Here is a 19,635-nt window from a genome sequence, read left to right as displayed (position 1 = left end):
TTTTTTGGTCTTTTTGAGACAAGGTCTTGCTATACAGTTCAGGGTGGCCTTGAGCTCACTTTGTAGCCCAGGCTGGTCTCATATTTGCAACAATACTTCTGCCTCAGCCTCCTGAGTGCTGAGATTACAGGCGTGCATGACCACACTTGCTTTAGGACTCTGATTCTTTGGGATTTTTGTTTTGTTTTGTTTTGTTTTGTTCTTTTACACTATCTATGCAGTTCAGGCTGGCTTTGAGCTCACTTTGTAGCCCAGGCTGGCCTCGAACTCGTAATGATCCTCCTGCCTCAGCTTCCCGAGTGCTGGGAGTACAGGCGTGCCTAGGACTCTAATTCCTGATGCTACTCTTCTTAGCTGTGTGTCCTCGTTGTCTTCACGAAGAGAAGGGAGAGCGCCCACTGGCAGCTGTCTTCCACAGGAGGAGGTGGAGTAAGATGTTGCGGCGTCCTGCCAACCTCCCGTCGCGAGAGGGCGCTGCCGGTTCTGCGCAGGAGCCCTGGGCCTTGCTTTACTTTCCCTCTCTTTTCGCCGCTCTGTTTTGCTTCCGTTTATTCCGGAAATTGGTTCCCGGAGTGCACTTAGAGGAATTTCCGGTTCCGGGACGGCCGTGGCCGCGGTGAGCGGGAGCGATGGACGGGCTGTGAGTCTGCCGCGGCTCTCGGCGCCTGTCCTCCGCCTCCTCCGCCTGGTCTGGGCTCTCGACTGGTGTCCTCTGCCGCTCTACGCCCACTGCGGCGGCCTTGGTCGCACTCGGGCCTCCACTCACGGCGCGAACGAATGAATGAGTGACGGATTTCCTGCCGCTTTCTCCGTAGGTGACGTGTAGGCAGCTAGGAGCGCGATCCCGGCGGGCTCGATGAACCGGGCCAAGCCCACCACCGTGCGCAGGCCCAGCGCCGCAGCCAAACCCTCAGGTGCGTCCCGCGCGGCCCCATGGGACTCGGAGTCCCTGGGACACTGTGGTCCTGGTGGTCCTGGTGTTCCTGGTGGTCCTGGCTAGGCAGAGCTGGACGGCCGCTATCTGCAGGATACGGTCGAATCCGCCCAGCCGAGCCTCGGAAGGCTGCCTTGCTGCACCTTTAACAACCTGCATTCAGGACCTGCTGTTGTCACTTGCTCTCTGTGTTGTCACCGAGCAGGCTGCCTAACCTCTCTGTGTCTGTTTTCCTTATTGTAAAGTGAGAGTAATTGCACTTGTTCCAGAAACTTCTTGAGGATAAGTAAATTGATACTTGCAGGTCACAGATGTCCCGCATTGTAGGCAGCACTGTGTAACCCCGGCTAACACTTGTTACCATTACACTGGTCCTGGCTGTGCTGTGGACTTGCTGAGTGACCCCAGGCTTTATTCTTGCCTCTTCTAACACATAAGTAGTCTCCTCCAAGGTAACAGGGTTGGAATCAATCTCTTATGCTTCGGGCATTGTGAATGTGCACGTTTTCTGTCTCCCTTTCTGCAGGGCACCCTCCACCAGGGGACTTCATTGCTCTGGGCTCCAAGGGCCAGGCCAATGAATCGAAAACAGCGTCCACCCTGCTGAAGCCAGCCCCGTCCGGCCTGCCTTCAGAGCGCAAGCGGGATGCTACCACTGCCCTGTCCGGTGCCTCCTCACTGACTGGCCTCACCAAACGCCCCAAACTCTCTTCCACGCCCCCGCTGAGTGCCCTGGGGCGCCTGGCTGAGGCTGCAGTAGCAGAAAAACGAGCCATTTCTCCTTCAATCAAAGAGCCGTCTGTTGTGCCAATTGAAGGTAAAATCAGTCTCTGAACTTCCCCAGAGAACGCGACCCTTTCCGTCCATTCACCAAGTTTCCCTTTGGGCCTGGCACTGCATGCCCCAGGGTCCTCTATGGGGACAGGTATCTGAGTGTCTTAGCGGACACTTGCTCACTGTGGACTTGTTCCTCAGAGCACCTCCTGAGAGCCTCTGAGTCCCACGCTTCCCTTTGGGAACTGGTTCATCTGTTGTTCTTTTGGATGGGTGCCATTCTGATCACTGATCGGGGAAGGTGAACCTAGGTGCTGTCAGCTGTGGTCATTCAGGTCGAGAATCCGAGTGTTTTCCTTCCGCTGCTGGTAGTAGAAAGTTTGTTTCTCGATGTTTTCAGTCAAAGAGGCAGCAAGACAATATCAGTAGATGCCAGTGGAAATACGCACTTTACCCATGGTCCTTTTGTTTACAGGTGCTCTAATTTGCACCCATCTTAAGTCATACCTGCTTTTCTTTTCTCTGTCTTTCCCATTAGTGATACTGGGGATTATACCCAGGGTCTTTGCACTGAGCTACATCCCAGTCTATTTATACTTTTTTTTTTTTTTTAATTTTGTGATAGGATCTAGCTAAATTTTCTTGTTTTGTTTTGATTTTTGAGATGGGCTCTTGCTGTGTAGTTCAGGCTGGCTGTGAACTCATGACAGTCCTCTTGCCTCAGCCTCCTGAGTGCTGGGATTACAGGTTTGTACCTTTACACCTAACTGGTCTCAACTAGGTTTCTAACCTGTACAGACTGGGCTAGAACTTAACGATCCTCCTGTCTCAGCCTCCCAGAGGGCTGGAGTTACAGGAATGGACCACCATGATCATTTTTAATGGTTCTGTGACGTCTACAGCGTAAGACTTGTTAACAGCCAAACCACTCAGCTTCTGAGCTTGTGCTCTGATAGCAGACCTGACTCTCTATATGGTTTATAACTTCTTTGAAGAAGCTAAGAGAATATCTGTTGATCCTGTTGGCTTTAGTGGTGGCATATCAAGTAAAGCCAGTCTGTTACTTCTACTGAGTTGTCATATGAATGGTTTGGAGGCCCAGTGGCCCGGGTGACCTTTGCCCTCAGCAGTCTCAAAGATTTCATGGGAAAGCATGAGGGAGGCACCAGGTCACTGTGGTGGGAAGGGAGAGGCCTGAACACAGCTCCCTGACAGCCTGCAGGCAGGAGATGACTTTGACAGACAGCTAAGGCTGTGGGTGAGCAGAGCAGAGCAGAGGACCAGGCTGTGTCTAATGTGTGATGAGAGCAGGGCCTAGAGTGACCGGCACAGGGTGGTGCAAGCTGAGGCGGCTGTTGTAGGCAGTGTCTGTGCTGGGGCAGGACCACACCAATGGCATGTTGGCAACCAGCCAGTGTTGGCATGGGTGGCAGTGGTTGCAGAATGGGGGACCCAGCCCAGCTATAGGTCTTTACCACTAGCGTTGCTTTGCTGTTTTCGGTGTCACCTCTAAAGTGGTTTTGAAGATTAAGTAAGGTGCAGCTGTGGAAAGCACATCCTCTGCCATCTGGGGGAGACCTCTGCCCTCCACCTTTGGGGCTGCTATGGACCCTGTGTGGAAAGCTACTTGGAAAGGACCATGCGTCAGTCAGACTTGCTCGTGGGGTATCCGAGGTTCGCTGTGCCTCGGTGGCTGTGGATGACTCCTGCTCCGCCCCTGCTGTAACAAGCTCCCCTGCTGGCCAGTTCTTCCCACAGTGCTGCTGGATGAGATTGAAGCAGCTGAGCTGGAAGGCAACGACGACAGGATTGAGGGCGTGCTGTGCGGGGCGGTGAAGCAGCTAAAGGCGACGCGGGCCAAGCCTGACAGCACACTGTACCTGAGCCTCATGTATCTGGCCAAGATCAAGCCCAATATCTTCGCCACAGAAGGTGTCATCGAGGTGAGGTCTCTCGTTATCTCCTGTGCTCCAGCATGCGTGCACACATACACACGCTGCCCCTGCAGCCTGCGATGTCTCCATGGACAAGGTCCCAGAATGAATGTACACTCTCACTTGCAGGCCCTGTGCAGCCTCCTCAGGCGAGATGCCTCTATCAACTTCAAGGCCAAGGGCAACAGCCTGGTGTCTGTTCTGGCCTGTAACCTCCTTATGGCTGCTTATGAGGAGGACGAGAACTGGCCTGAGATCTTTGTCAAGGTGAGCTGCCTCTCCCCGGACTCAGTGTGGGAGAGAGGCAGGTGGGATCCCTTCTCCTGGCAGGGTGCATCTCATGGCCCCAGTGCCGTGTCACTGTCCCTCCTGCACTGGGGGGTTGGTGAGGGCTCTGGGGCACCCACCCCATTGGCAGGACAGCTGGTCTGCATCCAGGAGACGTGGGCTGCCTGCAGCCTGAGACTGTGGCTCACTGCAGGTATACATCGAAGACTCGCTGGGTGAGCGGATCTGGGTGGACAGCCCTCACTGCAGGACGTTTGTGGACAATATCCAGACGGCGTTTAATACCAAGATGCCCCCCAAGAGCATGCTGCTGCAGGGGGAAGTGGGGCGCAGTGGGGGTGACCTTGGGGCTGGTAAGGAACACGAGGCATCTGGGGGCAAGGAGGGACGTCTAGACCTGAGCAGGGGGAGAGAAGCTGAGGTTGGGGGGTTGCTGATAGGAGGCCAGGGTTGAGGGAAGGGCACCCCATGGAGCTCCCTATGGCCCATGCAGGGAGCAGTCCCCACCCTTCTCTCACGGAGGAAGAGGACAGTCAAACAGAGCTGCTGATTGCTGAGGAGAAGCTGAGCCCCACACAGGAGGGCCAGCTCATGCCCAGGTAGGTGGACCACACGGCCAGGCTGGGGCCGGGTGGGAGGCGGGCTGGGAGAACAGCATCCTTCCTTGCTCCCTTCCACCCTCTGGCCTAGGTACGATGACCTCGCAGAGAGCATGGAGGAGTACGTGCTGGACATGCTGCGGGACCAGCTCAACCGGCGGCAGCCCATCGACAATGTCTCCAGGAACCTCCTGCGGCTGCTCACCTCTGCTTGCGGCTACCGGGAGGTGCGGCTGCTGGCTGTGCAGCGGCTGGAGATGTGGCTGCAGAACCCAAAGGTGGGCCTGGTGCAGTGCCCTGGCCGATCGCTTGCGGTGGCGCCCTCCTGGCATTTTGGTGTCTCCAGCGTACACTCACAGTTCTGTCTTGGGCTCCGCAGCTGACCCGGCCAGCGCAGGACCTGCTGATGTCTGTGTGCATGAACTGCAACACACATGGCCCAGAGGACATGGACGTCATCTCCCACCTGATCAAAATCCGCCTCAAGCCCAAGGTGCTCCTCAACCACTACATGCTGTGCCTCAGGTGTGTGGGAAGGGCAGGGCCCGTGGGCCACAAGCAGGTGGGTGCCAGGGTAATAGGAGAGAGGTCCTGCCTGGCCCCTCCCCATGTGCCTGGTTCTTGCATCCAGGGAGCTGCTGAACGCCCACAAAGACAACCTGGGCACCACCATCAAGTTTGTGATTTTCAACGAACTGTCCAATGCCCGGAATCCCAACAACATGCAGATCCTCTACACCGTGCTGCAGCACAGCTCTGAGCTGGCGCCCAAGGTCGGTATCCATGGGTGGGTTGGGATGGTAGACCTAGAGCTGGGCCCTGCTCCACAGTGGCCTGCATGGCGCTGGGTGGAGGGAAGCTCTGGCATGGCCCATTGTCCATTCTTCAAAGCAGGCTGGCTAGTTTGCTGGTACCATGCGGGAGAATGCGCCTGGATCCTGGGAAGGGGAAGTAGTTGCCTCTTGTTTTTTTCTAGTCTGTCTTTGGGAACTAAAACTCAGCTTGTTGGGAAGCAGCACTGAGCCCATATCTCCAGGCCATTTGAGCAGTGGTTTCCTCAAACCAAGCAGAATCTCAGGAGTGCTGGCTATGAGGTCCCTGGCTCATATCCCCTTGGATAGAAACCTGGAAAGTGCTCCTGCTGCTCAGCCGAGGGCAGAGCTCTAGAGTACTCGCTGTATTTCATGTCAGTATTTTGCCCTCCACCCCGTGTGTACAAGTCACTGTATCCCCTCACCTGAAGAGATGCTCTGTGACTTTTTGCCAAGAGTGAAGTCAGATGCACATCCTTCTCAGAGCTCAGCGTGGCAGAGGGCACTGATGCCCGCAGTTTCAGGACAGGTGGTCTGAGTGTCCTGTAGGACCTCATGTGCTAACCTGCCTGGGGCTCAGGAATTGGCAAGGGGAGTTCTAGAACGGGTCTGGGGAGGCTTCCCTCAAGGCTAAGTGAGGCCTCAGTGGTGGGCCTAACAGTGGGCGTGAGGTAGTGGTGGGGATACTGTCCTGAATGGCCTCTGTCCTCAGCACCCACCTGATCTCTCTCTGTTGCAGTTCCTGGCCATGGTGTTCCAGGATCTGCTGACCAGCAAGGACGACTACCTCCGGGCCTCACGGGCCCTACTTCGGGAGATCATCAAGCAGACCAAGCATGAGATCAACTTCCAGGCCTTCTGCCTTGGCCTTATGCAGGAGCGCAAGGAGCCCCAGTACCTGGACATGGAGTTTAAGGTGCCTCAGTCTGCTCTATCCCCATGGTGGCCTCCTGGGTTTGGGGGTTTCCTGTTTTCTCTGGGTGGCTTGCTCAGCTGTCTGCTGCTGGGTTGGCCCACATGCCACACCTGTGTAGCACTCTGGTCTAAGTGGTCAGAACGGCAGTGCGTGAGGATGGCCAGCAGTGAGGCCCAGAGGCTCACATGGTTCACTTTTGGGCAAGGATGACACCTGCACTGGATGTGGAAGAGCTATAGCTGGAGGGGCTGGCAAGCAGAGACATTTTTAGCAGGGATGGATGATGTGGCCTGCGGGCGGGGGCACAGGAGGGGTATGGTTGCTCTGGCTGGACCTCAGTGCTCGTGCGGGGTTCAGGAAGCTTATGGGAGGAATAGGGCAAGTGTGGCAGGTCCCTGAGGCTGCAGCATGTTGGTGGTTATCCTGTTCATTAGCTTTCTGTTCAGCTCTGCTAGCTAAGCTTTCTCCCAGAGGCCTGGCCAGAGCCTTGCTTGGCAGCTCTTGCGCCTGAAGACCTCCTCTTGCCAGGTCCTGGTCCTGACGCAGTGGCCCTTGGGCTCTGTCTGGATTCTTTGCACACACCCCCAGTTGCTTGTGTATGTGCGTGTGTGTGTGTTTCTGAGTGTGGTTCAGGGCTCCCAGGCACAGAACTTCTAGAAGCCAGCCCCGTTCTGCTGTGCTTGGCCTGCAGGAGCGGTTTGTGGTCCACATCACAGATGTGCTGGCTGTGTCCATGATGCTGGGCATCACGGCGCAAGTGAAGGAGGCTGGTGTTGCCTGGGACAAAGGAGAGAAGAGGAGTAAGACTGGGGGGACGGGCCTGGTGGGTTTTGTACTTCCCCTTGGCATTCCACCCCTCCCTCCCTCTTGTGACTTCTGCTGTACCCTAAGGTGCCAGTAGAGGGCGAGGAGGGAGTAATCTCAGCACAGCCACTAGAGGAGACAGAGATTGTGGAAATGATGTCCCTTTCTCCTCCATCAGCAGAGGCCTTTGGCCACAGGCCAGCCGGGAGAGACGGTGCATCAGTCAGCCTGGGTCATGGGAAGGTTTGGCCGAGGGGCCCTTAAAGAGACAGGATGAGGTCATCAGGCATTTGAGGCTTCCCTCTTCTGTGACCCTCAGAGGATCATGGACCACTCCGAGTGTTAGTCAGGCTGACTTGGCCTCCACCTCCCTCATGTATGGATGGCCTGGGAGGCCCTAGGTCTGCCGTTAGTGTCCAGCCTTGCTCCCAGTCTAGCCTTGCACCAGACCAGATCGCATGGACATTGTTGCCCCTCAAGGCCCTCACACAGCGGCCACTAACCCCTTCGTCCCTCGCAGACCTTGAGGTGCTGCGCGCATTCCAGAACCAGATCGCTGCCATCCAGCGTGATGCTGTTTGGTGGCTTCACACCGTCGTTCCCTCCATCAGCAAGCTCACCCCCAAGGACTATGTGCACTGGTAAGCACCGGCGTTGTCACTTGACCTGCGCTGCCACCTACCTGAGAGCCCCTGGCTCAGACATGCACCAGAACTCACCAGGGAGAAGTTCTTCGTCTTGGGCCATGGCCGCTGTGGGCTCCAGGTGTGGCGGTGGATAGCTGCAGTATTGTGCTGAGGGGCAGAGGCCTTCTGATCCTGCAGCCAGAACCGTGCACAGGGCTTCCGTTCCACGGGAGGAGGACCGTGTGGCTGGGAGCCGCCTGTCTCAGGTGGTCATGGCCCAGCTCAGCCTTGCCAGTTGTGGGTGTGAACCCCGGGGTGCCCTGGGAGGACAGCTGCAGAACTGGGCAGCCCTAACAGTTTTCACTTGCCAGCCCCTGACTGAGTGGAGCCCATGGGCACTGGTGGGATGACTGATGGCTGCGCTTTACCCACAGCCTCCACAAGGTGCTCTTCACGGAGCAGCCCGAGACCTACTACAAGTGGGACAACTGGCCACCCGAGAGCGACCGCAAGTGAGCTGGCTGACGGGCAGAGGGTGCCAAGCATGGGTGCCCCACTGGGGCTGGACTGTTGGGCTGGTGGAGCCTGGCCCCCCACAGAGCCGTCTCTCCCTGCACGGCCCACAGCTTCTTCCTGCGCCTCTGCTCCGAGGTCCCCATCCTGGAGGACACACTGATGCGCATCCTGGTCATCGGGCTGTCCCGGGAGCTACCCCTGGGCCCTGCAGATGCCATGGAACTTGCCGACCACCTCGTGAAGCGAGCTGCGGCCGTACAGGCGGATGGTGAGCGTCTGCTGAGGCTCTGCTAGATGCCTTGTGCTGTACCCGGCTAGGTGACTGCTCTACACTGAGCTCTGCCTCCTCACTCCATGGAAGCAGCCTGGGCGCCAGTAGATGGCTGGGCCCACAGAGGCAAGACTGCCTGTGTCAGGTGGGGCCACTTCTCAGTGGGTTTTGTAGTCCTCTGTGCCCCTGTGAATCACAGGTTTTCTTGGTGGGGACTTGGGCCTGTAAATCCAGAATCACTCTGTGCCTTTGGCAGGGGTTCACCTTTGCCCTGTCTCAAGTTTGCATGAGTTGTTGGTGTATTGGAACCACAGCAGAGCCTTCTGCTCATGTCTCTTCTTGAGGGATTGTGGAATGCTAAACTTGGCCAAGGGCTGACACCTATGGCATGGCAGTGGGGTCCTAGCTGCCCTCCAGGATGGTCCTGTCCTCTAGGACAGCACCAGTACCTATCTCCCTGGGCCCTTCCCTGCCCAGGAAAGCTGCCTGTGTCCCATGTGGCCTCTGAATCATCACCCCATCCCATCCCCACACTTGGACCCAGGCCCCTGTCTTCTTGGGCTCTGATATCTCTGTCTGGGTCCTGGTGCCCAGTGAGTAGCTCTGTACAGCCTTGTGGATCCTGTTTGGGTTTCAGATGTGGAAGTGCTGAAGGTGGAGCGAATCCAGCTAATTGATGCAGTTCTGAACCTGTGCACCTACCACCACCCAGAGAACATCCAGCTCCCTCCTGGGTAAGGCCCGTGAGCCCCTAACTGGCAGGCATCCAGCCCGAGATTGCCCAGCTGGCTACTGGTTAGTTGGGGAAGCCTGGCCTCCAGAACTGGAAGCCTTAAAATTAGAAAAGGTGTCCTTTGGCTGTGTGCTAGGTTATTTGGCTTTTCTGAGTCCTAATATTTCTATGTGAATTTTGGGGTCAGCTTGTAAATTTCTGCAAAAAGTCAACTGGAATTTTGATAGAGATACAATATTCAGTCCTCTAACACATGAATATGGGTGTATTTCCGGTGTTTTTGTTTATTGAGACAAGATCTCACTATGTAGTTCAAGCTATTGTTAATCTATGTAGCCGAGGTTGGCCTTGAACTCGTGGCAGTCCTCTTGCCTCAGCCTCCTGAGTGCTGGGATTATAGGTGTGCACCACCATGCCCAGCATTGTTTCTGTTGTAGACCTTTGAGTTTTTTTCAACAGTGTTTTGTAGTTTTTCTTAGGTAAGCCTAAAAATTCTTTCATTAAATTCATATTTAAATATTTCACTGTTTCAAGTGGGGAATTTTTTTCTTAATTTCTTTCTTGGATTGCTAGTGTATGCTGTACTACAGTTCAATGTGTCACTTGATGGCCTTCTTGCATATTTCTCAAGTGGGTGTCGTGCAGATTTTTTCATTCTTGCTAATAGCTGGGATCTATTTTATCTGTAAGGACTGTACTTTAGTTATGATTATATTATATATGGTTTTTAAATGTTGCAATTGCACATTGTAGAATACCAGGCTTTCTAGTTTTTCAGCGTAGAGAATTAGGTAACTTTTATGAGTGTTTATTACTTTGTCCACCACTGTTCCCATTTAATAGATGGGAACTAAGGCTTAGGAAGGTCAGTAATGGCCCAGGGCTCAGCCGCTGAGAGTGGCATGGCCCCTGAGCCAGGCTGTGTGATTTTTTGCATGTCTTTGTGGCATGGACAGGCATCCTGGGAGGGGAAGTTTCAGGGCATCCCATCAGCGTCATAGCCCAAAGCATGGACAGGTTGGTCAGTCCTTGGTTCTTCTGCCTGTGCCATGGCTACTCTGGCTAGGACTTATTTCCTGTCCTTGAGCGCAGGGTGGCTGAGCCCATGTTGTCGATGTCCTGCCCTCCAGGTACCAACCCCCGAACCTTGCCATCTCTACCCTGTACTGGAAGGCATGGCCCCTGCTGCTGGTTGTCGCTGCGTTCAACCCCGAGAACATCGGTGAGCCTGTCCTGGCTGCTTGCAGGCCTGGCCATGGGTCCATGATTCCTCCTTGGGGGCCACTCATTGGAGTGATAACCCTGGTGCCTGTGGGGAGCCCAGCCCTCTGTTTTCCTTGTCCTAGGTCTGGCCGCCTGGGAGGAGTACCCCACGTTGAAGATGCTCATGGAGATGGTGATGACCAAGTAAATAAACTGCTCCTGCCAGGGACCAGGGGTACGCCAGAGGTGGAGGACCACGCTTAAGGAGAGTAGCCAGTTTCCTACCTCAGCGTGCTGCATCCCTGGTGCCTGTTTGCTAATGGATTGAGTTCTGGTCCAAGTGTGTCACACTTAAGCCTCTTTCCTTTCCCTTGATGGGGTGAGGGGTGGCATGGATGGAGGTCACATTGCAGCATCCCCTCAGGCGCTGTTCTGGGCAGCACTTGTACTGCTGACATGGGTAGCAGTGGTTGGACTGAAGACTGAGAACTGTATGACTGAAGCAGAGATGTCCAGGTGGAGGAAGGGTCCAAGCGGACAGGCAGCCCTGCCTGGAACCAGCTGTGGTGAACAGTACAGTGTGGTTGGCACAGCCTGGGGACAGGCAGAGTTGTGACCACAGCTCAGTGAAAATGTGCTCTTGCAGCATGGTGCCGGGCAGGGCCTGCCAGGCAGCCAATCTAGACAGCAAAGACAACATGCAGAGGACAGTGGCTGCACCGGGGTAGAGCTTGAGACTGACATCATAGAGACCAGGCCTATCTATGTGTGACTGTGGCATTGCGGGGACCCAGTCCATATGTGGCTGCGGCCTTGTAGAGTCCAGGCCTGTGTGTGCCCGTGAGATTGTGGAGACCAGGGCCATGTGTGACTGTGACCTTGTGTGGACCTGGCCTGTATGCAGTTCTGATATTGGTGAGAACCTGGCCCGTATATAGCCATGATATTGTAGGGACCTGGCCCTCACATGGCTGTGGCATTGCGTGGTCGATGGCTGGGAGACATGGCTGCCTGCTTTGCATGTGGCTGAGCAGCAGCCTAAAGGGAACATTAGGACCAGAACTCAGGAAGGGACACCACAGGAAGACAGGTTTTAAGACACATGGAAGGAGCTGAACCACGAGTCCCTGCCAGCGAGTCCTGCCCTTGGAGGTCCCCAGGTGGGGGCGGCCCACTGGGGCCATCGTAATGAACAAGGATCCTAGCATGGTGTGTGACCTGAGAGGGTATCCTGGGCGAGACTGGGAGTCTGACACTGACTGGATTTGGTGCTGGAGATGTCTATGGTGCTGCCATGGGAGGAGGTGGCTGGTGGGCTCCCAGAGCACCAGGTTCTTGGGCTCAGCCTGACAGTACTGTCAGCAGCCCCAGAGAGTACCCAGTGGCTCAGGCCATGCACCAGGCAGTGGCAGCCTTGCAAGTCTTGACCCTGCATGACTCTGAGCATTGCCTGGTGGGCTCCAGCCTGGGTAGGGGCAGGCTAACAAGGCCCTTCTTACTGTGTCCTCAGTAACTACTCCTACCCGCCATGTACCCTGACGGATGAGGAAACCCGTACAGAGATGATTAACCGGGAGCTGCAGATCTCCCAGCGAGAAAAGCAGGAGATCCTAGCGTTTGAGGGCCATCTGGCTGCTGCGTCCACCAAGCAGACAATCACCGAGAGCAGCAGCCTCCTCCTGTCACAGCTCACCAGCCTGGATCCCCAGTATGCCCCACCCCCTCCCTAGTACCCTAAGGCCCAGGACAGAGTAAATCTTTGTGGCAGGTGGTTGGGTTGGTAGGATGAGTGGAGGGCCAACCACACCTTGCTGACCTTAAGCATCCACCATGCCCAGGCCCCACTGCATTGGCACCATTTTTGTGGAGCAGGTCTGGGGATAGCTGGGTTGTGCCTGGGGTCTCGGCTACCCTAAGGTGCAGGGCTGGGCGGGGGCAGTGACTCCCTGCCCTCGCCCTTGCCCATTGCTGTTGGTTGCAGGAGTACAATGCAGGTAACTTTCTGACCCTCATGTCCTCTGTGACCTACAGGGGGCCCCCCCGGAGGCCACCTCCTCACATCCTGGAACAGGTGAAGGGCCTCAACCAGTCCCTGCGCCTTGGGCACCTCCTCTGTCGCAGCCGCAACCCTGACTTCCTCCTCAACATCATCCAGAGGCAGGTGGGCCCGGGGAAAGGCTCCGGAGGGAGAGAGCAGGTGGCGGGGAGGGCTCAGGCTGTGATGGGCTCTGATCACAGCACTGTAACTGGGAGAGGGCAGAGTGCACCTACCTGGATACTCGTGGGGCAGGGCACACCTGAATACTCTGTGGGCTCCTGGAGTTTAGATGGCACCATCTTGGCTCAGTTCTGTGCCCCTGACTCCTCACAGGTCTCTACCTGTGACCCTGGAGAGGGTACCGTGAGATGCAGCCTTGGTGGGAGAGTGTAGGGTGGGGTTGGCAGGTTTGAGCTGAGGGCGCTAAGCATGGGCCACCACTATCGTCTGCCTAGGCCTCCTCACAGTCCATGCCCTGGCTGGCCGACCTGGTACAGTCGAGCGAGGGCTCGCTGGATGTGCTGCCTGTGCAGTGCCTGTGTGAGTTCTTGCTGCATGACGCCGCTGATGACCCCACTTCAGGGGAGGAAGAGGACGAGGGCGAGAGCCGGGAACAGAAGGCCAAGAAGCGGCAGGTGGGTGCCCTGCCTGTTCTCCCCAGCTGGGCCTCCCAGGCTGCCCCATCCCCTGAGAGCCTCCTGTCATTCACAGAGGCAGCAGAAGCAACAGCAGCTGTTGGGCCGCCTGCAAGACCTGCTGCTGGGTCCGAAGGCTGACGAACAGACCACATGCGAGGTGCTTGACTACTTCCTGCGGCGCCTCGGCTCCTCACAGGTGGCCTCCCGAGTGCTGGCCATGAAGGTGAGCACAGCTGGAATGCCTTGGCCTTTGTGTCCCCATGTGCGCAGGCTCCACTTCTGTTCCCTTCTTGACTTTTGCTGTCTGCTTTTAACGTGAAGACTTGGTACCTCCAACCTTGCACTTGCTGGGGAAGAACCACAGCCATTTGGTAGTTCTCTGCCCTTCTCAGGTTGATAAGGTGAAGCATAATCGTGATTGGTACTTGCCATCTTTCGGGTGACACTGAGCAGGGCCTGAGGGTGTGGCTCCACAGCAGAACCTGTGCTTAGATGCCTGAGGTGCCAGCCTCATGGGAAGGTGTTTAACAAGTGTTTTGAGGGAACCACCTACTGCTACTACTTGTGGTGCTTGGGAAGCACTTGTGTCTTCTGCACAAGGCTCCAAGAGGCGTGGGTGGTCCCTGACAGGGCAGGCTGTCTCAGCTCAGCTCTGCACACCTGTGCCTGCAGGGCTTGTCGCTAGTGCTCTCGGAGGGCGGGCTTCGCGACAGAGAGGAGAAGGAGCTGCCCATGGAGGAGGACTCGGGGGAGGCAAGTGCACTGCAGGACTACCAGTGGCTACTGCGGGACCTGCCAAGGCTGCCCCTGTTTGACAGCGTCCGGGCTGCCACTGCCCTAGCACTGCAGCAGGTGAGGGCCTGGTGGGGCAGGCATGGAGGGCAGGTGGGCGGCAGGAGCACTGCCCAGGAGCCAGCTCAGGTACCCTCACTTCCCAGGCCATCCATATGGAGACCGACCCGCAGACCATCAGTGCCTACCTGGTCTACCTGTCCCAGCACATGCCAGTGGAGGAGCAGGGCCCACACAGTGACCTGGCCCTGGTGAGTGGGGTGGGATGTGTGGGGACCTGCTGTGGGGAGGGTGTGCGGGAGCTGGAGCCTGCTGTGCCCAGAAAGTTTTGATGGCTTGAGGGGGCTGGAGCATGTTCTCACAGTGGCGCAGAGGGGAGCCAGAGTCCCAAGATTTTTACTGTCCTCTTTGCTGTCCTCCCCTGGATAACCTCCTGACCTGGCTTTCCTGTCAGCCGCCCCAGCCACAGTGCAGGGTGGCGCAAGTTCCTAGGCCGAGTCTGTGGGTGGGTGAGGAGCAAGTGAGTGAACAGCAGTCACCGGGACGGGGCTTTCTCCGCAGCGTGGATCCTTTCTGGGGGCTGTAAACCCAGGTCTGCCCTCCTGGTGATTTCTGATGCCTTTGCCTTCCAAGCCTCTGGTCCAGTGTCTACGCTGGGGTAGCTCACAGCTAGGCTTCTCAGCATTTTTGCATGTGTAAAATGTCATGTCTGGACAGGTTGTGACAGTGTTTTCTTTTGGCCATGGAGACTGTGTTTCTGCTGTCGGTGGGTGGGTCCGTGAGCTGTCTCTGCCCTGGTCCCTACACCCTTTCCTCTCCACCGTGTGGCAGGCATGGGGCTGCTGCAACGGCTTCCACTTTCAAGGCCATCATCAACCTTTCCTCTGAGCTCCGCGTCCCCTTACAAGTCTGAGGAAGCCCCGTGAGCTCTCCCTTCCCCAGTGCTGCCACCTGCCTTGCACAAGCGTCCTGCATGTTGCTGGGGACATTTCACAGTGCTCCTCTCATGGTGCAGTGTGTGGTCTACTCAGGGTCACATGGTGTCATGACCAGCTGCTGGGCTGGTGTGCAGAGAGGAGGAGAGTGGCTGCTGGTGGCCACAGTGCCTCTGAGGGCCTTTGTCTCTCCAGGATGTAGCCCGGCTGGTCGTGGAGCGCTCTACCATCATGGCGCACCTGTTCTCCAAGCTTTCCTGCAGCGCCACTTCCGATGCCGTTCTGGGCGCCCTTCTGTCTGTTTTCTCCCGCTATGTGCGGCGCATGCGCAAGAGCAAAGAAGGCGAGGAGGTGTACAGCTGGGTAAGACAGCCCTTGACCCTGGCTCCCTGCTTCTGGCTTCCCAAGGCACCTGGCCTCTGTTCCACTCTCCTCTCTCTGTAGTCAGAGTCTCAGGACCAAGTCTTCCTGCGCTGGGCCAGCGGAGAGACAGCCACCATGCACATCCTCGTGGTCCACGCCATGGTCATCCTGCTGACATTGGGCCCACCCCGAGGTAAGCAGTGCTGGCCAGGGAGGGTCTGTCCTGGAAGGTCATGCCCCTGCCCAGAAGCTAGTGGCTTGGACTGGCTGAGCCTTGTGGCCAGCAGCCTTTCGTTTTTTTCCTTCCTGGTTGTTGTGACTATTCTGCCACTTACCCGGTTACTCCTGTGAGAGCAGGGGAAGGCCAGGACCCCCTTGTTGGGAGTCTTGTGCATGTGGGTGACTCTGCCAGAATGGGGGCCACCAGATGGCAGTGAAGGTGGCCAGCCCTAGGTATACATCCAGTGCATCACCCTTGGGAAGGAGGGTGGGAAGGCTGGTGTTGCTGTCCCACCCGTTGGGCTTCCCTTTGACCCTGTGGAGAGGGCTTTTAGAAGAGAGCTGGCCTGGCCAGGCACCTCGTACTGTGGGCACAAGTTCTCTGTGGCAGGTGATCTCATGAAGCAGATTCATCTCTTAGAGCCTTTTTTCTCACCTGTAAGTGCAGGTGCTATGCTTGTCCCACAGAAGAGGTACACTACTTCATACCCAGCACTGGGCAGTTGGTCCTCATCTGCATTTGAATCTACCTGGTTCCTGTGAAGCCTCAGTTTCCTCTTGTACAAGAGGATAGTTCTGAGGGGCCTTGAGGCTATGCCAGTGTTGGTCTTTGGTCCTCTTTGGGGTCAGGGCCCTTGGAGGACAAGGTTGCTCACCCGTATCTTTCTGGAAGCTGGCGATAGTGAGTTCTATGAGCTCTTGGATATCTGGTTCCCGGAGAAGCAGCCACTGCCCACCGCCTTCCTGGTAGACACATCTGAGGAGGCACTGCTGCTACCTGACTGGCTGAAGCTCCGCATGATCCGCTCTGAGGTGCCCCGCCTGGTGGATGCTGGTACGCACCAGGCTGCGGTTATGAGAAGGGAAGGGCCTGGTGAATCCAAGCAGCTCTGCACCTGCTACCCATGAACCCGTGGGCCTCTGGGACACTCCCAGTGTCCACATAGCCAGTAGGGGCTCACTGAGTTTATGGTCACACCAGGACCAGCTGCCCTGACCATGACAGGTTGGGAATGCATCCTAGAAAGGAAGTTAAATGGCCAGGGTTTGCGAGGGAAGACGGATGATTTGGGGCCTCTGAGTTGATTCTTGAAGGCTTTGTGGAGTTCAGGCAAGCTGCAATGGGGAGAGGAGGGTCTAGCAGGGCCCATCAGGCTGGTAGCCAGGCAGGTGAGGCACTCAGGTGAGTGGGAAGGTGAGTGGGAAGATTAGTTCAGGATGCTTGGGAAAGACATACCCCAAGGAGTCTGCTATCATTGTGATGCTGTCACCAGTTCATAAGGGAGCTGCTGTAACCTTGTGTGGCTTGTGAGCAGCTTGACCACAGGGTCCATAGCACTGCTGTGAGCCTTCTGAGCAGCCCCTACTGAGGTGCCTTCCAGGGTAGGGGGCTGGTTGGGCTGGGCCCGGATGCCGGGGGTGGGGGGCCACTGAGCGAGCAATACCCACAGCCCTACAGGACCTGGAGCCCCAGCAGCTGCTGCTGTTTGTTCAGTCCTTCGGCATCCCTGTGTCAAGCATGAGCAAACTCCTCCAGTACCTGGACCAGGCAGTGGCCCATGATCCCCAGACCCTGGAGCAGAACATCATGGACAAAAGTAAGTACCCACAGTTGGCTGTGTTGGTCAGTGTTGGTTGGACTAAGCTCCCCAGGGTCCTCTAGCCCCTCTGGGGCCTGGGTGAGGGCTGCTGAGGGGGTTGAGCTACAGGTACCATAGGTGGGGTGTGAAAGCCCAGACCTGGCCCCACCTCTGCACCAGGGCCCCTTTGGGAGTTGTCCTGAGGCCTAGGGAAGCGTGGGCTCTGGATGCTCATGCTGCCTTGGTGAGGATCCTGTCGCTCGGCTCCTGCAGCCTCAGGAAGCTCCCAGGACTCATCTGGGCACGTGTGAGGCTTCCCAGCACCGCTTCCTGGGGGAAGAGGTGCTTGCCGTCCATGTGTGGCTGTGACCGTTTGCTGTCTTGCAGATTACATGGCCCACCTGGTTGAAGTGCAGCATGAGAGAGGCGCATCTGGAGGCCAGACCTTCCACTCCCTGCTGACAGCCTCCCTACCCCCTCGGCGAGGTATTGGCCCCTCCCAGCCCCAGCACCATAGCCCTGGCTTCCGGCTGCAGAGACCCGCCTCAGCGACTTCCTTGGTCGGCATTTGCCCGTGGTCAGCTTGGGGCCTGTTTTGGGTCTGTTTTCCCTGTAGATTTCCCTAGTCAGGGCCCCAGGTCCACAGAGGGCTGACACTATGGGGATGGGAGCCAACTCTTCTTGCTGGTGATGGCCTTGGGCGGGACTGTGCTGGTTCTCAGGGCTGCCCTGCCAGAGCAGGTCTGAGTTTCTAGCCTGTGGCGGTGTCCCTTTATCTAGATAGTACAGAGGCACCGAAACCAAAGAGCAGCCCAGAGCACCCTGCAGGCCAGAGCAGGACTCGGGCAGGGACGCAGGTCCGAGTGCTGGGTCCTGAGGATGACTTGGCCGGCATGTTCCTGCAGGTACTGATGCTGCTCTGATGGCTCCTGCACATGTGTGTCCTCACACGTAGTGCCTTGACATGTATGCCTGCCCCCAGTGAGGGCCTGCATGGGGGAGGGGTGGCATCCTGCTCTGAACTGAGTCCTGCGGCCCTTGCATACCCCTCTGTTTACACCCCTCTGTTTACCCCTCTGTTCACCCCTCTGTTCCACTTTCTGCCTGCAGAGGCCAAGATGTGCAGGGGTCACCTGAGGCCCAGTACTGGTGCCTGCCCTGCCCATGTCATTCCTCCTTGATCGAGAGCCTCTGTAAGGCACTGATAGGCTCCGGGGGCAGCTTCAGGGGTGTTGGATGCATTGCTGCTCTGTGACACAAGTCTCAAGGACCCTGGGCCCCTGAGTCCACATGGGTGGGGCCACAAAGGAACAGGGATCTGAGAAGGGGTGCTCCCCTTCCTAATACCTGCCCCCCTCTTCCAGATTTTCCCACTGAATCCTGACCCGCGGTGGCAGAGCTCCAGCCCCCGGCCTCTCGCCCTTGCGCTGCAGCAGGCCCTGGGCCAGGAGCTGGCCCGAGTCCGCCAGGGGAACCCTGAGGTGCTAGGCATCACTGTTCGCCTCCTGCAGGCCATGGCCACCCTGCTGGGCTCCCCGCATGGTGGGGCCTTGGCCATGGCCATGCATCGTAGCCACTTCCTCTCTTGCCCGCTGATGCGTCAGCTCTACCAGTACCAGGTACCCACACCGAGGGAGCAGAGGGGGCTTGGCTTCAGTGTCCCAGGATAAGAGGGAGCAATCAGACCATTACTTAGATCCACCCTGAGTCCTACACTGGCCCTGGTGTACGGATCCCTGTGTGGGCTTGCTTTTCTTTCCTAAGTACAGGAGCTACCTGTGTCAGGGCAGCAGGCAGGGACCCCTCTCCTTAGAGGAGGTGACAGACCCACGCACACTGGGCCTGCGCCTGGGTCCGTGGCCTTGTTTCATGCATGAGTGCATGTGTTCTGTATATGTGTGGTTATTTTATTCCCTGAAGTATGTGGGAATAAGTTTCTGGCCAGGCAGGATTATGCCTGGAATCCCACATATGTGGGAAGCTAACACAGGAAGATTGGAAGCCCATGGACAGCGTGGGCAACAAAGGAAGATGTTGCCTCAAAGTACAAAAAAAAAAAATCATAAAAGAGGGGCCAAGGATGTAGTTCAGTTGTCCCCAGGGTCAATCCCAGTACTGAAAAAAAAGTAAGTTGCCATCAGAACAGCTCATAATTTAAAGGCCCTGCCAGGCTGTCTTGGAATGCACTATTGTGAGGGCAGGTGGATGATGCTGGGCCATGGCAAAGGCCTGTCCCAGCCACATGGCTTCTTCTCTCTCACCTCCCCGACCGTGCAGGGCTATTGCTGTCCCTAGCCAGCATAGCCTACATTTTACTTGTTATCCCTGCAGCGCTGTGTGCCCCAGGACACTGGCTTCTCCTCCCTCTTCCTCAAAGTGCTGATGCAGACCCTTCAGTGGCTGGACAGCCCTGCCGTGGAGGAGGGGCCCCTGCAGGCCCAGCTCAAGCTGTTTGCCACCCAGTACTCAGCAAGACGCAGGATCAGTGATGGTGAGGGCGGCGGCAGGCAGCTGGGGTCAGCTGATATGCGTGCAGCGGGACCAAGTGACTGGGGAGAGACCTGGGCTCCTGCAGCAAGGACGGTGCCTGCGTGGACAGAGGGGCATCTGCTAGGCACTGGGAGGGCAGGGCAAAGCCCAGCGAGGGAAGCTCACACTGG

General features: G+C 56.9%; 1 protein-coding gene across 5 annotated transcripts in view; it reads left to right on the top strand.

Annotated features, from left to right (window-relative positions):
• Positions 1-19,635, top strand: part of Ints1 (integrator complex subunit 1) — a 32,821-nt gene that overhangs the window by 5,494 nt on the left and 7,692 nt on the right. The window contains exons 1-32 of one of the 5 annotated variants that reach the window (XM_013521199.1): positions 533-616; positions 816-914; positions 1,461-1,751; positions 3,455-3,651; positions 3,772-3,909; positions 4,124-4,283; positions 4,424-4,529; positions 4,615-4,807; positions 4,909-5,054; positions 5,161-5,302; positions 6,081-6,257; positions 6,949-7,057; positions 7,582-7,702; positions 8,122-8,199; positions 8,314-8,471; positions 9,112-9,208; positions 10,338-10,429; positions 10,554-10,614; positions 11,921-12,118; positions 12,442-12,571; positions 12,904-13,083; positions 13,160-13,309; positions 13,759-13,938; positions 14,025-14,129; positions 15,009-15,176; positions 15,258-15,369; positions 16,069-16,230; positions 16,847-16,993; positions 17,363-17,461; positions 17,756-17,880; positions 18,340-18,594; positions 19,307-19,466. In XM_013521199.1, coding sequence (XP_013376653.1) covers positions 857-914; positions 1,461-1,751; positions 3,455-3,651; positions 3,772-3,909; positions 4,124-4,283; positions 4,424-4,529; positions 4,615-4,807; positions 4,909-5,054; positions 5,161-5,302; positions 6,081-6,257; positions 6,949-7,057; positions 7,582-7,702; positions 8,122-8,199; positions 8,314-8,471; positions 9,112-9,208; positions 10,338-10,429; positions 10,554-10,614; positions 11,921-12,118; positions 12,442-12,571; positions 12,904-13,083; positions 13,160-13,309; positions 13,759-13,938; positions 14,025-14,129; positions 15,009-15,176; positions 15,258-15,369; positions 16,069-16,230; positions 16,847-16,993; positions 17,363-17,461; positions 17,756-17,880; positions 18,340-18,594; positions 19,307-19,466 — 4,495 coding nt within the window. In that variant the 5' untranslated portion in view covers positions 533-616; positions 816-856. Of the gene's footprint in view, positions 1-532; positions 915-1,460; positions 1,752-3,454; positions 3,652-3,771; positions 3,910-4,123; positions 4,284-4,423; positions 4,530-4,614; positions 4,808-4,908; positions 5,055-5,160; positions 5,303-6,080; positions 6,258-6,948; positions 7,058-7,581; positions 7,703-8,121; positions 8,200-8,313; positions 8,472-9,111; positions 9,209-10,337; positions 10,430-10,553; positions 10,615-11,920; positions 12,119-12,441; positions 12,572-12,903; positions 13,084-13,159; positions 13,310-13,758; positions 13,939-14,024; positions 14,130-15,008; positions 15,177-15,257; positions 15,370-16,068; positions 16,231-16,846; positions 16,994-17,362; positions 17,462-17,755; positions 17,881-18,339; positions 18,595-19,306; positions 19,467-19,635 lie in introns of those variants that run through there. The other 4 variants (XM_013521198.1, XM_013521200.1, XM_013521201.1 and 1 more) reach the window with 4 other exon arrangements.

This window comes from Chinchilla lanigera, unplaced genomic scaffold (assembly GCF_000276665.1).
Source record: "Chinchilla lanigera isolate Chin_1 unplaced genomic scaffold, ChiLan1.0 scaffold00059, whole genome shotgun sequence".
NCBI lineage: Eukaryota > Metazoa > Chordata > Mammalia > Rodentia > Chinchillidae > Chinchilla > Chinchilla lanigera.
Note: the sequence above shows the minus strand (reverse complement) of the source record. Positions and strands in the feature narration are given on the sequence as shown.